Genomic DNA, 16,197 nt, shown 5'->3' on the forward strand with positions numbered 1-16,197 from the left:
CCCGCCACCATGGCTGCTGGCAACCACAGGCCAGTACAGGCAGCTGGTGGCATTGCCAGCTGCTGCCACTCCTGCCTGTACCCCCAGCCACCCCACACTGCCTGAATGACAAGCACTGGGCACAGACCTGTGTTGTGCTCCACACTCTCTGCCCCTAGCAAGGATCCCTAGCAGGATCCTGCACCCCCACCCTGGGCACTGCCACTCTCCTCCTCAGACCAGGCCCTCCCAGGCACCCAGCCCTGCCATTCCCCCCATGCTCAACTACACAGCCTCAATGGATTCAGTTATTACTTTTTATTTAAAACAATCATTATTTTCACATTTCATCTTTTTGTTTGGTAGCAATATACAGGCAGCTCCAAGACATTCCCACCCCCATGGGCTCCATGCCTGGGGCTGAGCATGGCACCGGCACTATGCCCGTGGCTGGTGGCCAAGGACATGCAGGGGGAGGCAAGGCCAGAAGCAGGGCCAAACTCGACAAAGTGAACAGTGTTAAAGCAACAGCCACCCCTGTCCTGGGACAATGCCATGGGGCGCTACCTTCCCGGTCCCATCCTTGAAGTGACTCTAGCAGCGACTGTGCCCAGGCAGCCCTAAGCCCAGGGCAGGGAGGCCACCGGCCACACAGGCTGTATGGGCACCTCGACTAACCCTCAGAAGCCATGGGGATGATGGCATGGTGGCGGGGGAAGACTGAGTGCACAGGGTAGACACTCTGTGACTGGGGTGCCAGTGCCCATCTCGAGCCTGGAGCAAGAGTGTAGTGTGGCAGGTATGGGGCAAGGATAAAGCCCAGAGCACAGCAGCACTGCCCACCTGAGGTGCCCCAGGGTGCCACCATGGTGACAGCTGGGGACTCAAAGATGACACTGACCCCTCTCCCTGATCGCAAAGGCCAAACTTTTGAGCTGGCCTGCTCTCCTGCATGCCCTGGGGAAGGCAGAGTGTGGCCAGCATAGGAGCAAGGGCATGCTGGTGGGGTCTGCCCCCCTGTGCCCTCCACCCCATCCCAGATCCAGCTAGTTTCCCATATGCCATTAAAAAAAATATGGTCTGAAAAATCTGAAAATAGAACTTCTTACCCCAGTTTTCCCCCTATTGAAAATACTGTATATTGTATCACAATCTATAGCAGATGGTATATGGGGCTGATGGGACCAAGGGGCATAGGGACAGTTGAGGTCTGGCCCCGCTCCTGTGCCTAAGTGGGGCCAGAGCCAGCCTCTCCCCACCTCTCATGGCAGCCAGCTGAGGTGCCTGGTGCTGCTCAGGGACTCCAGCCAAGCCTGTGCCAGGGAGGCAGAGAGGGCATCAGAGCACACAGAGCAGACGGACCATAGGTGCTCCCCAGGAAGGTGCAAGGCCATCCTGGGATGTTGCCCATAGGCTGCAGCAGCCAGCAGTGGGGGGTGGGGTCAGCATCACAGACCCTGCTCCCAGCCCATCTCTAGGCACAGCTGCAGCCTGTTGAGACCTGCAGGCACCAGCCATGGTCCCTGTGGGTGACAAGGCAGCAGGACCCTCTGCAAAAAGGAGGGGCACTGCTGGCTGAGGGGGTGCCTGCTGCTGGCCAGTGACTGCCAGTCCCACTACTACAGTCCATCCTTCCCTCCCCACCACTCCAGGCACCATTGCCAGGCTGCGCTGGCACCCACCTGGACTGTCCTGACCTCGTACCTCAAAGCCACCTCACTACCAGCCTCCAAAGCCATCCCGGGGCGCTGCAACCCCCCTCCAGTACCACCAGTGACCCAACAATAAGAACCTAGTGCAGGTGGTTCCGGTACAGGGCTGGACACTGAGGGACAAGTGTCAGGGCAAGAGCGATGTGGAGGGGGACACAGCAGAAAGGTGGCAGAGCTGCAGCAAGTAGAGGAAGCAAGTGGTGAGGGCAGGCAGGAGGCAGTGCACTTGACGGTGAGGGACATGATTAGGGGCAGAGGGGAGAAACAGCTGGTGCCAGCATGTGAAATACCCTGTGAAATACCCCCTCTGCCCCTGCCATGTGCCTCTGCAATGGCACTGCTGCATAGGGATGAAGCCAGTGCCCAAGGCCAGGCAGGGTCGGGGCGAACGGACCCCAGGGTGGGCAAGATGTACCAGTGGGGCTGAGACCCCCAGTGACATCCCACTGGTGACAGAAATCGGTCATGGGTGAAGCACCAGAGCACCTGCCCCAGTATTGCCCAGGGCAGCATCAGCCAAGGGTGATGTGGAAGCAGCCATTCTTCTTCTAGCTCCACGGGGCCAGGCCTGGGGGTTATGCACAGCCACAGGTCCCCAGAGTGAGCGCAACATGGGTGTCCAAAGGCACTGCTCACAGGCATGTGTCTCTGCCCCAGTGTGGGGCTGGCAGTGCTGGCACCAAGCCATGTCCTTTCCTTCACAGTCTCCATCGAGGGCATGTTGAGGACCATGCCCCTGGCACCACACAGTGATGCTGCTCTGGAGCTGAAGGGGGAAAAAGCCACCCCAGTGGTGGCTTGCAAGGTCCACCCAGGCATTGCTGTACCCACTGTGTCCTCCCCGGCATGTGGCTCCGGCTGCGGCAACTCCGCTCCACGGGGCAAAGGGAGGGGAAGGCCAAAAGGGTTTGGTGGCTTGACAATACGGTTGTCCCCAGGGTCTCAGCACAGCGTGTCCGTGTTGAAGGAGAGCTGAGCCTGAGCAGGGAGAGACAGGCACAGCTCAGGGGCTGCCCACTCAGCCAGCACACCCAGGATGTCTGGGGCCAGAGTCTGGCACAGGTGGCAGAGCAGATACCTCTCCAAGAGAGCCCCCACCCATCCCAGGCCCAGCCCTGGCTCCACTGTGTCACCTTTGTGGTGTCACAGCACCCAGTCCCAGGGTCTGTGGCATGGACTCAGGTGAGACCAGGAGCACCCAGATAGGGGGACAACCTCTCACCCTCTCCTCCTCAAAGCTGATGAGTCCTTCGTCATCAGTCTCCAAGTCCTCCTGCTCCTCCACCACAAGGGCCCGCAGCTCAGTGGGGGTGGTGCGGGGGCGCAGCAGGCTCAGCATGCGCTCCAGGGGTGACTGCAGGACACAGCTGGGGCTGGTCTCCTGCTGCTCCAGGTTGTCACTTTGCTTCTTGGCAAAATTCACAAACACCTGAGGAGGAAGAGGCAGGAGACTCAGGTATTTGCAGGCATCTCCACCCCATGCTTGGCAGGTCAGGACTCAGTGCATCCTGCTGTGCGGTGGCTGCCACCATGTTCCCCATCTAGCTCCAACCCCTGCCCCAAAGGCAGATCCTGCCTGGCACTTCGTCACTCCCTGAGGACAAGCATCCAGCTGCCCATGCCGTCCTCAGTCTTACATTGTCCAGTGTGGTTTGGCTGACAGAGTAGTCTTCAATGCCCAACACATCCACCACTTGCTCCATCTTGCTGAAGATCTGTGCCAGTGAGATCTGGTCCGACTTCAGCTGGTACTGGGCCTTAGTGTGATGACGCTCCTGGAGGGTGGTCACAGTGGGCTGATGAGGGCACTGAGCCTTCACTCCTGGACTCCCTCCTTTCACCTCATGGAGGATGAAGACTGCTTGTGCCCTGAGGGGGCTGGCAGGGGAAAGCATGGCCACCATGGGCAGCTCACCTTGAGGACAGCCTCAGGGAAGTTACGGTTGAAGAACCTCACCACTTCCTTGACATTGAGGCTGGACTTGGTGCGCACTGTGATCATGTAGCCGTCACCGAACCTGCACAGGAACAAGGCACCCCATGAGGACCTGTCCCCTCATCTGCACTTCCACGACCCTATGGAAGGGAACAAGGCTCTCACGCAGCCACTACCAGACACCAGGCCGGTGGCAGGGCACTTCAGTGACCCTGTTCCCTGCCCACCTCTAAAGCAGCATCCACACAAAGGGCTGGTATCTTGTCACAGATGCCACACTGTAACCCAACCATGGGGATCCAGCCCCCTCCTGCCCAGCAGCACACACAGGCTGCTGGGCCTCATGCAGGCATATTGAGCCCTTGCCAGGTCCTTACCTGTTCTTCAGGTGCTGAATGCTGCCAAGACACTTGAGCCGCCCATTCACCATGATGGCCAGACGGGTGCAGAGGGCCTCACACTCCTCCATGCTGGGAAGACAAGGGAGGGTTCAGTGGGGGGCATGGGAGAACAATGACAGGGCTATAGTGGGTGGAGAGCTGGGCCTCCCAGGGCATCACCCAAATGCTGTGGCCCCACTACCATGGATGAGAGAAGGCAACAGAGGGTGTCCCAGGCTCCCCCTGCTCCTCATGCCCCTACCAAATGCCATTCCCTGGGGATCGGGGAGCCCTCTCCCTCCCACACAGCATCTCAGGTGGTTGGAGGCATCATGGGCACAGAATCCCCCCTGGACCTGTGAGACGTGAGCACCACGGAGCGACCCGTTTTGATGACATCCAGGATGAGGTTCCAGAGGAAGCGCCGTGCCTTGGGGTCCATCCCTGTGGTTGGCTCATCCTAGGGGACAGACAGCACCCTCACACATGCCAGCCCTGGGAGGGACCCTGCCATTCCCTTCCTGTCCTGAGTCCAGCTCAGGCCACCATCCCACACTCCAGGAGATGTGTGGTGTGTGGTGAAGCAGCGGGTGAGCACCTCCCACCCGGGGTCCTTTTTCTACCCTCAGGGCGCACCAGGAAGATGAAGGCTGGGTATCCGATGAGTGCGATGGCTGTGGATAGCTTCCTCTTGTTGCCCCCACTGTAGGTGCTTGCAGGCTTGTCTGCATATTTGGTCAACTCCAGCTTCTTCAGTGCCCATTTGACCACCTGCAAGGCATGGGGGACTGCTATAATCCTGCCAAGGCCACAGGGCTGGCAAAGTAGGCAGCCGTTGGGCTCCCTAGCATGTCAGCTGCCAAGGGGACTACAAAGCCATGTGCCAGTCAGGGGAGCCCCATGGCAGACCCCGGCACAGCCATGAGCAATGGTGGGGACCTGCGAGTGCATGTGCCTGGCCCTGGCAGCTCATGTGGGCACACTGCCGGGGTGCCACTGCCACGAGAGCAGCAGCACTGGCTCAGGGTGCTGCTGCTGACCAGTGAGATACCATCCCTGTGGCACAGCACCAGCTCTTGCATGCTGCTAACTGCTTGCTCAGAGCCCTACCCGCTCCTCATCCTTCCAGGGGATGCCACGCAGGCGGGTATAGAGCTCCAGGTGCTCCTGGGCCGTCAGCTCATCAAAGAGTGCATCGAACTGGGGGCAGTAGCCCAAGCTCTGCTGGACCTGCAGGAGCTCCTTCAGGATGCTGTAGGAGAAAATTGAGGGTTTGTGGGAAGAAGGAATTCTTCTTGTGAGGACTGCTGCTGAGCCCCTTTTCACACGCCTTTACACTGGCGTGGAGCATCTTCCCCCAGGCAAAACCCCAGTGAGCAGCCTCAGCACAGGGTCACTGTCTCTTGCCCCACATCCCAGGTTGATGGTCACCCAAGAGGACACAAGGCTGCAGAGTTCCACTGGGAAACACAAGCTCACTCACACTACTTTATCCTGGGAGTCCTCCAAGCAGACCCCATCCCTTCCCCAGGAAAGCGGGCAGCCCTCAGGCCCCCCTTACCTGTGTCCGTTAACAAAGGCCTCTCCACCCGTGGTGCTCTCATCCCCTGTCAGCATCTTGAATGTTGTTGTCTTGCCTGCACCATTGACACCCAGCAGCCCAAAGCATTCCCCAGGGCGCACACCCACACACAGCCGGTCCACAGCCAAGATGCGCCCAATCTTGCGGGACTTGTACACCTAGTAGGGAAGGGGAAGGTGGAGGGGAAGGTGGACTCAGCCCACCAGGAGCCACCTGGACCTGCTGCCCCACCCACATCCCTGGGCTGGGGTGGTCCCAGGAGTCTCCTTGCAGCCTGATGCAGCCCCCACCTTTGTGAGGTTCTCGATCTTTAGCATGTCATTGTCAGCATCACCACGCAGGACCCGGTGCCTCTCATTGGCCACATCAATGTCATCCTCGATGGGTTTGGTGGAGACGGGCAGGCGCCTGTGAGAGGGGGCAGAGGCAGGGGGGAATGTGGGACCAGGCGCTGTATCCCTGACAGGCCCGGGCAGTTCCCACTCAGCACTGCCAGAAAGGCAGCCTGAAGCTCAAGGGTCCTAATGGAAAACCTTTACCCCATGGCCAGCCCCAACATCCCTGCCCTGGGCCACACTCACTGGGGCTTTCGGAAGAAGTTGTACTGGCACATAATGGTGATGAAGAAGCCAACAAAGCCTTCAATTGTCATGGCAACAAGCCCCCGTGTCACGATGTCCCATTCGAAGGGTGATTTCATTTTATCAAACTGCCCTGAATAGGAGGAAGAGAAGAGAGCAGCTGGGGACACCTTCCCATGGGGACAGCTTGGTTGTACCTCCTGAGCTGACCCATGACAATGACACTGCTTCCCATGTTCGCCCACCAGAGCAGCCTGAGCTGGTCGCAACACAATTCCATCTCAGAGCATGGGTGCTGTGGAAATCATCTGGCAAGTTTTCAACCTCAGTAGGATGAATCAACCCAATTGAGAGTAGAATCAAAGGGATTTGCCAAATCCTGACCCAAAATCGTCCCTCAGGATGCCAGCAGCACCTGGCTTATGTACAGAAGCTGCTCAAAAAGCAGAGACCAGGGGAGTTTCTGAGGTCAGGATGAAGCACTAAGTGGCAAAAGACTTGTGATGGTTGGGCAGTGCAGCCCCCAAGAACCCTGTTTGAAAGGAGAGTCCCTGCAACCCCCATCCCTCCTGTCACAGCAAAGACCCACCATGGCCCACCACAGCTAAACTATGTCCCCACTAAGATCCAGCATAGCCTCACCATGGCCCAACATAGGCAGTGTGCAGCAGCAGCAGAACCACACACCTCTGTCAGTTGTCCTGTCAGAGCTCACACCCTCTTCTCCCTATGGGGCTGCTATTTGGAATGGCCCAAGGAACCTATTTCAGCGAAACTGGCACCCTGCCACAGCTGATCCTCAGCCGTGGCTTTTTCTGTGCCCTCTCTAGTCCACTCCCTTAGCTTTTTGCTCCAGGTTGCTCTGGATCTTGGGACATCACCATGGGGCAGGCAGAGGGGATGTGCCAGCATCGTGGTCCTCTTCAGCCCCACATGCTCTGAAGCAAGGAAGGGAGAGAACAAGAAGCCATACCAATTTTGGCATAGTACTCATTGATGTATTCATTGTAGGCCATCTCCATCAGGCCATGGCCCAGGTTGTAGTTAGGGAACACGAGGAAGCAACTCTTCAGGTAGCTGTTCACCACCTTCAGGTCCTGTGGGGACAACAGAGAGGACACAACCATCAAACAACCCTGAGTGAGTGGTAGGATCAGGATCCCCAAGATCTAGCCCAGTCAGGTCTCATGGCTGATCCTGCTAGAAACAGACATCCTGAGGACCCTCCCAGCCTGAGCTGCCCCACAAGCAGATGTCACCATCTCCCTTCCCGGTCACCCTCAGCAGAGCTGAGAATGCTCTGTTCTGTACCTTGTCGTGCTCAAAGAGCTGCAGCAGGAACGTCGCGACAGTGGCTGTGATGCCAATGAAGAGGTTGATGACGATGAGGAAGACGTAAGCAGAGCTGGGCACCTCAAACCAGAAGGAGGCTGGGTACATGATAGGGGTGATGGACCAGCTGGGGAGAAGAAAAAGCACACACCAGTATGGCAGCAGAGGCGCCCCCAGCCTTGGGACAGTCCATTTCCATCCTGCTGTTCCCAGGCTCTCCCATCCCAGCCCTCACAACCCACTGCACCCCAGCCAGCTATGGGGACTGCAGAACATCACAGAACGGCTTGGACTGGAAAGGACCTTTCAAGGTCATCTAATCCAACCCCCAGCCATGGGCAGGGACACCTTTGACTAGTGCTCCAGGCTGTCTAACCTGGCCTTGAACATTTCCAAGAATAGGAGAGCCACAGCTTCCCTGGGCAACCTGTGCCAGGGCCTCACCACCCCCACCATGAAAAATTTCTTAATATCTGGTCTAAATGTCCATCTTTTTGTTTAAAAACACCACTCCATAAGACTCTGGAGGCAACCCCCGTGCCTTCCGACCACCTCCTCTGAGCAACGTACCCATAGAGCAGGAAGAGGGAGAGGACAGCAGGGAAGTTGGTGGGAGACGTATATGCTGGGAGGTCAAACACGAACAGGATGATAATGCAGCACGTAGCTGGCACCAGGTAGTTTAGCTGGAAGACAGAAACTTCTGTGACTGCACACCCCCTGGCACAGCCCCAGAGGCTTGGTCGGTGGGGCCACATGTCCTGCTTACCATGTCCCACATGTAGTTGGCCAGCCAGTAGATGACGGGGTCACAGCCACTCACAAACTGCAGGTGTTTGGCCTTGGTGGCCTTTTCGGCCACCAGGAATACCACAAAGCTGGCTGGGACGAAGGACATGGCCACGATGATGAAGATGGCAATCACCACATCTGTGCCTTGCAGGCTGGATGGGAAGTAAGGAGAGCAGGGATTCCATCGCCCACAGTTGCCTGGGGAAGGGCCACCCACCCTGGTGTGGGACAGTCACTGTGCACAGAGCAGGGCATGGCACAGGGACCCCCACATCACAGCCACCCTGTCCCTCCCCATCATGCAGCCTGCGGAGCAGAAGCCTCGGCCTTCCCCTGCAATCACCAGTAAAAAGCCCCCTACCTCCCATAGGACAGCCACCCTCCCTCAGCCACCCTCCTTGGACCTACAGGTAATCCAGGGACAGGCTGGCACTCGTTTTGTTCATGGGGTGATTGGTGACTGTGATGCCTGCAACAACAACCAAGAAGAAACATGGAAGCATGAAAACTGGCTTGGGACACATACCCCTGTCCCCAGTCTGCCTAGTCCTGGCTCTGAGCAGGATGGGTTTCCAACCTGAAGCTCAGCAGGAGCTGGGCACTCTGAAGCAACTCAGCACCTCAAGGCCATGCCCTCCCTCCCTGGAGAGCACCCTTGGACATGTCACAAGCCCAGGCACTTTCAGGCAGCACTTTGGGACATTCTAGCCCAGGCCTGATAAAGAGCTCATCCCAGCTCTCATTTTTCAGAGCTGAGGTGTGTGAACCCCTGTTCCAGCTGGACACTAGCCTGCTTGACCCAAGGTGTGTACGTGCACTTTGGAGCCTGGTTGGACCATGCCCTAATGCTGTTCCTGACATGCTCCTGCCCTCAAACGCCTCCAGATCCTCACCATAGGCAGCAGGGTTGCCCTTGCTCTTGGGCAGGTTGGCTCTCAGGATGGCATTGTTGAGGGCATTGAGGTAAGTGGGCATGCTGTGGTAGCCCTTGTTGTTGTAGAAGACCTGGAGGAGGAGAGAGGAACAGTGGGAGATGGCAAGAGAGCTGGGCCCAGAGATGTACTGGGAAGAAGGGATAGGATGGGATGGACAGCCAGCCACAGGGCAGGCGTCCTGTGCTCAGGGCTGTGGGGAGAATAGGTCACTGCTGACTGTGCTGGGCCAGACCTGCTCACCGTTCCCCCATGGCTGAAGCCTCCCAAAGCCCTTTGAGAGCAATGCAGCGAGCAGTCCCAGGGGTCCCCACCTACCCCCTTTCCTCCCCACCTATCTCCCCTGTGCTGAGGGCCAGTGCTGTCCCACCTGGGCCGTTCTCCGCACAGCAATCTTGCGCACTGTGGCCGGAGCCCTGGCTCCAAAGGAGGCTGGAATGGACTTCTGGATGTTTCCAAACGTGAGTGCCCCATACCTGTGGGACAAGGCACTGCTGAGGAAGCTGCAACTTCTGTCCCTCACCTCTGGGGGTGGAACCATGCTTGAGCATGTTGCTGACTCCAGCCAGCACGCTGAGGCAGGTGTACCCAGGCCCCTGGTTCTCACCCCAGCACTATCGTGCGGAACAGACCCTCCCAGCCTCCCCTCTTGCCTGTGCAGCCGGAAGCGGTCTGAGGTGTAGAGCAGATACTCAGACACGTTGCGCCCTGTGATGTCTGTCAGGATGTCCCCTGTCACCACCTTCATCTGCGGAGGATGGCCTCCCACACCACTAGGGCAGGAGAAGCCGGTCCCCTGCATGGAGCACGTGCACTTGATGGGCTCATGGATGATGCGGGGCAGGGCAGGGGCTGACGTCACGGTCCCTGAGGAGCAGAAGGGGTAGCTCACAGCCAGGCTCCTGCCTGCCCCAGCTGGTGGGGACAGCATGAGGGTTGGGTGGCTGGCCAGGCAGGGTCCTGGTGACCCAGAGACTGACATGCAAAAAGCTTTGGGGGGACAGATATTCAGAGATGGGCCATGAGGTATGGCTGGAGAAAGAAAGAGCTGGGGACCACATCCAGCAAAGGTGATGCAAGGCTGGCCACAGGGCTTTGTGACAGTGTCACCATCCTAAGCGCTCCACTGGCATGGTTGGGGCTGAATGGGGACAGTGTTCTAGGGCCGAAGCCACAAGTTCAGCTCAACAAAGCTCTGCTGTGTGGCCAGGCCAGACTAACAGATACTCCCAAGAGTCCCTGGAGCTACTTCTGTGAGGGGAGGGATCATCTCCCTGCTGGAGACAAATCCCAGACACAAGAGCGCCCAGCATGGGTGATACCTTTAACAGTGGAGAAGGTTGTGGAGTTCCAGGCATGGAGCAGGTCCTCATCCACTGACATGGGGTAGTCAGAGGGAGCAGGGGATGGAGGTGGCGGCACAAAGTTCGAAAGTGGAAGGCCCTGGGTGAAGGAGTCAATGCACATGGCACCGAAATACTTGGCTGCCAGCATTTTGGACTCATTGCTGTTGAGGTTGAGGGTCTGCATGGGCTGGTCCAGCGTGTTGTTGAAGGGTGTCTTGAGCACACAGGTGGCCCCCACACCAGAAGGCAGATGGAAAGTGTTCACCAGCTGCTGAGGGCTGGCATCGGGAGACAGCCTAATGCTGCAGGAGCAAGGAGCAGGAGACAGATCTCAGCACTGTGGCCATCTTCTGGGACCTCCCTGAGGCCCTGGCACTTATCATGAGCACACACAGCTTGTGCCTGGCATGATTGAGCTGCTAGTCAGTGCCAGGGCTGGCACACCTCCCAGAGACACCCTGGCCAGGACAGAGTTTGCTTTTTGTCAGGGGACACGGCACCAGCCAGGCTCTGCTCCAAGCCTGAGCCAGCCCTGGCACTAGGCCTCCTGCGGGCTGCCCTCCCCACTTGCCTCCCCTTGCAGTCCCATGGATGGAGACAGGGATGGGCCTTGGGCATGGGGTGCTGGTCACCAGCAGTGGCAGCTCTCACCGGTACTCACGCCGCTCCTCATTGGCGTAAGGAATGAAGTTGCCCTTGGGCTGAGTGTAGTTGTGGTATTGGGATGGCGAGAGGATGAGGGGTGGCAGGTCACCTGTAGGGACAAGGACAGGAGCCTGCTCGTACTCACAGCACCACTGTACACAGGGAGACTGCCTTGGCCTTGTCCTCCTGCAGCCAGTAGCAACACTGGGGCAGGCAGAACAGGTCACCCAGCATGCAGGTAGGTACATAGCTTGCATGCACCTATTTCGGGCACAGAGAGCGCCACAGTCATGGCCACGCAGACAAAGAAGGCGGGCAGGAGGATCTGCGAGAAGAGGGCCTTGGTGTTGCGCTTGGCACAGTGGAAACGTTTGACGATCAGTCCATGGAACTGGCGCAGCTTCAGCCATGAGCCTTCCAGTTTGAAGCTTCCCTGACCTGCCAGGTCACGATCCTCTGCTTCCACCTCTGCTTCTTGCTCTGGGAAAGGAGAGGAACATCAGCCCTCTGACACAGTTGCTCCCACACCAGCCTGGGCTCCCAGGAAGCTGCGCCAGATGCCCAGCCCAGCTCAGCCACCCCAAGGTTAAGGGCAGCATCCAACCCCAACTCTGCCACTGAGCCACAGAAGCAGTGCAGTGGGAAGCAAGATATGTGGCTGGCAGGTTCCTCTTGGCCCCAAATGGAAAATTTAGACAATAGTTTAAAAAAACAACCTGATTTGATGCTTTTTTTCTAGGACCCCTCCATTTTCCCATCAGCTCTGCCAGCTGGTGGGGGGTCAGCACAGTCAGGAACAGGGGACAAGACCCAAGTGCAAGTCCCAGTGAGACAGTGGGAGCACTGCTACAGCACTGCCCCAGCTCTGCCTCCCACAGCCCTGGTGGGGAGAAGAGGTGGCACATCCTAATTTAGTCATAAGAGTTGTGAGATAACCCAGAACAGGATCTCTTGACTACGGCAATAACCTTGAGGCACCTGCCTGCACCCTCTCTATCCAGCAATCTCAGCATCCAGGCAGGGAGAGCCTTGCCCCCACGGCAAGGTGTGACAGGTGAAGCCAACACCTGGAAGGTGACTCTATGCCCAAGGACCAAGAGGAGAAACCCAACTGGTGCCAGTGTGGGAAGAGGGCATGTTAGTGGGGCAAGTCTGCAAGGTGGCACTGGAGATCCACAAGAGGCAGAGCCAACACTGGCTGCTCTCACTGGCTCCATGCCTTGGCACAAGACCCTCATGCACACCCTACCAGTATGGGGTGCAAACTTGTGGAAACAGCCTGTTCCCAGCCCCCCCGACACAGGCTGTGGCTCTCTGGGTGCTGTGTTGCTGGATGCCCCATCAGCCTTCTCCTCACAGGCTCTCATCCCAGCAGTCACAGCCACCCACCTCAGATACAACCACAAATTCCGAGGGACCGGGCCAGCTCTGCCCACCCTGGGCAAACCCTCCATGACCCAGCTAAGTGCCTCCCCCGGCCCCTGCCGCTGGCCGGGCACCAGCGGCACCAACCTTGCAGACTGATGTTATCAGGGTCCTGGCGGTTATCGAACAGGGGCGCGTAATCCCCAAAGAATTCGGAATAAGCCCCACCTTCATCGCCACGCACGGAGCCCACCGAGGACACTGAGCGCAGGGATGCCTGCGACTGCGCCAGCTTGGAGCAGGTCACCAGGTTGCTGAGCTCCACCTCGGGCTTCTCTGGCATGGCTGCTTCAGCCAGGGACTCCCCATTAGCTTCCGATTTTGAGCCCAGCTCAGAGGTGGGTGGCTGCAGGGCATCCTTGGACTCCTTCATGTCTGAATGAAAAAATGCGGGTTTGCCACCAGCCATGCTACTCTTCACTGCAGCACGGCACCAGCTGGGGATGGATTGTATCACAGAATCACGGACTGGTTTGGGATGGAAGGGACCTCACCTCATTCTACTCTCCTGTGTAGTGCAGGGACACCTTTCGCTAGACCAGGTTGCTCCAAGCCCCATCCAACCTGGCCTTGAACACTTCCAGGGATGGTGCACCCACAGCTCCTCGGCACAACCTGTGCCAGGGCCACACCACCCTTGCAGGGGATAATTTCCTTGTAACATCTAATCTAAACTTTTCCTCTTTCAGTTTAAAACCATTCTCCCTTGTTCTAACACCACCTGCCCATGTAAAGTCCCTTTCTCATTTTTTCAAGCCCCCTTTAGGCACTTGAAGGTGCCATAAGGTCTCCCTGAAGCCTTCTCTTCTCCAGGTCAACACCCCCAGCTCTCCCAGCCTGGCTCCATGGCAGAGATGCTCCAGCCCTTGGAGTATCTCTGTGGTGTCCTCTGGAGACCTGTACTGAGGACACAAGAGCTAGACACTGTTCCAGGTGGGAGTAAACCCAGAGTGGAGCAGAGGCTGGCTGCACTTGGCCAGGATGGGCTCTGCTGGAAATCTCTCCTCCACCTGGGACAGGAGACTCCTGAAGTCACCAAGCCCAGCAAGATCACATAGCACCTCACTAGCCCCGGCAGCACCTTGTGCCCCCCCCCGGCGCCCGTACCCACGTCACTGTTCTCCAGAGACTGGTCCTCCTCAGACACCTTCAGGAAGACCTCCTCCAGCGTGGTGTCCATCAGCCCAAAACTGGTGAGATCCAGCTCTTCCAGGCTCTGCTCCAAGTGCTGTGGGAGCAAAGTGCTGTGTGAGGAGGGCAGATGTCCACAGTGCCACAGCCCCTTGCCTGCCCACCCTGCCAGCCCCTGCAGGTACCTGGAAGAGCCTCTCAAAGCAGCCCTTCTTGACAGCCTCACTGGGCAGGATATAGGAGAGCTCTGTGTTGGTGTCTGAGATCAGGAGGCAGGAAGCCACGTATTTCTTGATGAACTGGGAGACACGAGGCTCAGAGCAGGGGCTGACAGAGGAGTGGCTCGGGGGGCTGTGTGGCTGGCCTGGCTCTGGGGCAGAGGTACAGTACCCATCAGCCAGCTCACACCTCACCTCCCACCAAGACCCACCACATTTCCCCTACTCCCTACAGCCATAGGGGATTCTCTGTCACCCTGACTGGCCTGGGGATGACATTCTGCAATGTGGCCCACATTGGACATCTCAGTGGGCAACCCACAGGCTCAACAGAACCAGCACCCAGAGAAAAATGCCACCATGTAAGGTCTGGCCAAGGACCCAACTGGGAAAAATTAACGCTGAACAATGGGACCTCCTACACCCCTGCCCCCTCTCCTCTGCCCTCCATGTGACCTAAGGAGACTCAGGATGGGAGTACTTGGGTGTTGACCTCTCCTTTGCTGGGCTGAAGAAGGGCTGGTGCCATCTACTCCTTTAACAAAGGGTCCCACTGCTCCCCAGACCTGTGCCATTCCTGATGTCCGACTGCTTCTTCACTACTGTTAGCTTGTAGCCATCACCATAGGTGCTCTTGAGGAACAATGGGGAACCACAGCACTTGAGCTTCCCATGGGAGATGATGGCGATGCGGTCCCCCAGCAGGTCAGCTTCATCCATGTGATGTGTGGAGAGCAAGATGGTCCTCCCTGATGGCAGCAAAAAGCCTCAGCAGAGGGGCCAAGGCTGCCACAGAGGAGCATGCTAGGCTCTGCCCAGCTCTGCTCACCTGGCTTGTATTTGAGGATGAGGTCCCAGATGGCCCTTCGGGCATATGGGTCCACACCAGCTGTGGGCTCATCCAAGATAACAGCCCGCGACCCACCCACGAAGGCAATGGCCACTGACAGCTTCCTCTTCATGCCACCTGAGAGAGTCTGCACCTGGCAGTGCCGTTTGTTGGAGAGTTCCAGGTCCTCAATCATCCTGGGGACAGGGCAGAAACACCAGGAATGCTGGGGGGGCTGTACTGGTGCCCAGTGCCTGTGGGGAGTATGTAATGCCTCTTCCCTACATGGTATCTGCAGCCTTTGGCTGCTGGGACTGTCCAGCTGCAGTCAGGCTATGAGCATTTTCTGCTCACTTCCATGGCCTGGCACCCCAAGGGTGGGAAAACACTTGGTGGAGCTGCTCCATGCAACACCTCTGCCACCAGACCACCCTCCATGGCACAGCCAGCAGGAAGGAGACTCCCTCATGCCAAAGGCATGGATGAAGACAAAGGAGCTGGAGGGTGCCTACTTGTCCATCTCCTTGCGGATCTCCTCTTCTGCCATGCTCTTGAGCTGTGAGTAGAACCAGAGATGCTCCTCCACTGTCAGCCTGTCAAACAGCACATTGTGTTGGGGACACATGCCCAGGTTCTTCCGGATCTTGTCCATCTCCGTACGGATATCGTGGCCATAGATGGTAGCAGAGCCCGATGTTGGAGGGAACAAGCCAGTGAGGATGGACCTGGATGGATGGAGAAAGAACTGTGTGAGGGAGCTCACATTCCTCAGTCTGGCACCAATCCCAACCACCATCTCTGAGAGCATCTGCTGGACCCCAGGCAGAGCAGTATCGGCACAGGGCCACAAGCCTACTGCCTGTTGCATATTTGTGCCAGCCCCACACCCAACACTGCTGCCCTCTCAGCATGGCACCAGTTGCCACAGAGCCCTGCAGAGACATCCTGAAGCCCCTGCCTCACACCCTGCAGCTGGCCAGAGGAACATGGTCTCTCTCTGCCTGGGCAGGCACTCACATGGTGGTGGTCTTGCCTGCACCATTGTGCCCCAGGAAGGACACAACCTGGTTCTCGTAGAGGTTGAGGCTCAGCTTGTTTAGCGCCAGCTTCTTGTCTGTCTTGTAAACTTTGGTGAGCTTGTCGATGCAGACGACCAAGGGGAGGTGGGTCGGCTCCTCCTCGATGCCCCTTGTCTCCTCTGCTGTGACGACAGTATGATGGTGAGGAGCCAGGGGAGGGCAGGGAAGCGAGGCTTTGAGTGGGGCTCCCCGGGAATGAATCAACCCGCCTCTCTCCCATGGTGGCTATGCTGGCTTGTGGCCCCTTCCCTTCTGCTTCTTGCCAATTTTCCCCCTCCCATGCCACAATGGCAGCTCC

At 57.8% G+C, this 16,197-nt stretch overlaps 1 protein-coding gene across 4 annotated transcripts in view; it reads right to left on the reverse strand.

Moving 5' to 3' along the window:
• Positions 1-288: 288 nt before the first annotated feature.
• ABCA2 (ATP binding cassette subfamily A member 2) overlaps positions 289-16,197 on the reverse strand; it is a 34,918-nt gene continuing 19,009 nt past the window's right edge. For 2 of the 4 annotated variants that reach the window (XM_066201446.1, XM_066201442.1), the window contains 29 exons: positions 15,838-16,021; positions 15,333-15,545; positions 14,821-15,017; positions 14,558-14,740; positions 13,959-14,143; positions 13,750-13,870; positions 12,730-13,017; positions 11,479-11,697; positions 11,224-11,326; positions 10,549-10,874; positions 9,880-10,093; positions 9,597-9,702; positions 9,188-9,299; positions 8,703-8,763; positions 8,272-8,446; positions 8,073-8,188; positions 7,482-7,629; positions 7,144-7,267; positions 6,171-6,303; positions 5,880-5,997; positions 5,569-5,747; positions 5,118-5,259; positions 4,644-4,778; positions 4,364-4,467; positions 4,005-4,097; positions 3,607-3,709; positions 3,329-3,466; positions 2,914-3,120; positions 289-2,669 (listed from right to left, as the gene is read on the reverse strand). In XM_066201446.1, the coding sequence (XP_066057543.1) occupies positions 2,634-2,669; positions 2,914-3,120; positions 3,329-3,466; positions 3,607-3,709; positions 4,005-4,097; positions 4,364-4,467; positions 4,644-4,778; positions 5,118-5,259; positions 5,569-5,747; positions 5,880-5,997; positions 6,171-6,303; positions 7,144-7,267; positions 7,482-7,629; positions 8,073-8,188; positions 8,272-8,446; positions 8,703-8,763; positions 9,188-9,299; positions 9,597-9,702; positions 9,880-10,093; positions 10,549-10,874; positions 11,224-11,326; positions 11,479-11,697; positions 12,730-13,017; positions 13,750-13,870; positions 13,959-14,143; positions 14,558-14,740; positions 14,821-15,017; positions 15,333-15,545; positions 15,838-16,021 (4,463 nt within the window). In that variant the 3' untranslated portion in view covers positions 289-2,633. The remainder of the gene's footprint in view (positions 2,670-2,913; positions 3,121-3,328; positions 3,467-3,606; positions 3,710-4,004; positions 4,098-4,363; positions 4,468-4,643; positions 4,779-5,117; positions 5,260-5,568; positions 5,748-5,879; positions 5,998-6,170; positions 6,304-7,143; positions 7,268-7,481; positions 7,630-8,072; positions 8,189-8,271; positions 8,447-8,702; positions 8,764-9,187; positions 9,300-9,596; positions 9,703-9,879; positions 10,094-10,548; positions 10,875-11,223; positions 11,327-11,478; positions 11,698-12,729; positions 13,018-13,749; positions 13,871-13,958; positions 14,144-14,557; positions 14,741-14,820; positions 15,018-15,332; positions 15,546-15,837; positions 16,022-16,197) is intronic. The other 2 variants (XM_066201443.1, XM_066201445.1) reach the window with 2 other exon arrangements.

This window comes from Chamaea fasciata, unplaced genomic scaffold, assembly GCF_029207755.1.
Source record: "Chamaea fasciata isolate MVZ Bird 193981 ecotype frontalis unplaced genomic scaffold, bChaFas1.0.hap1 SCAF_20, whole genome shotgun sequence".
NCBI lineage: Eukaryota > Metazoa > Chordata > Aves > Passeriformes > Sylviidae > Chamaea > Chamaea fasciata.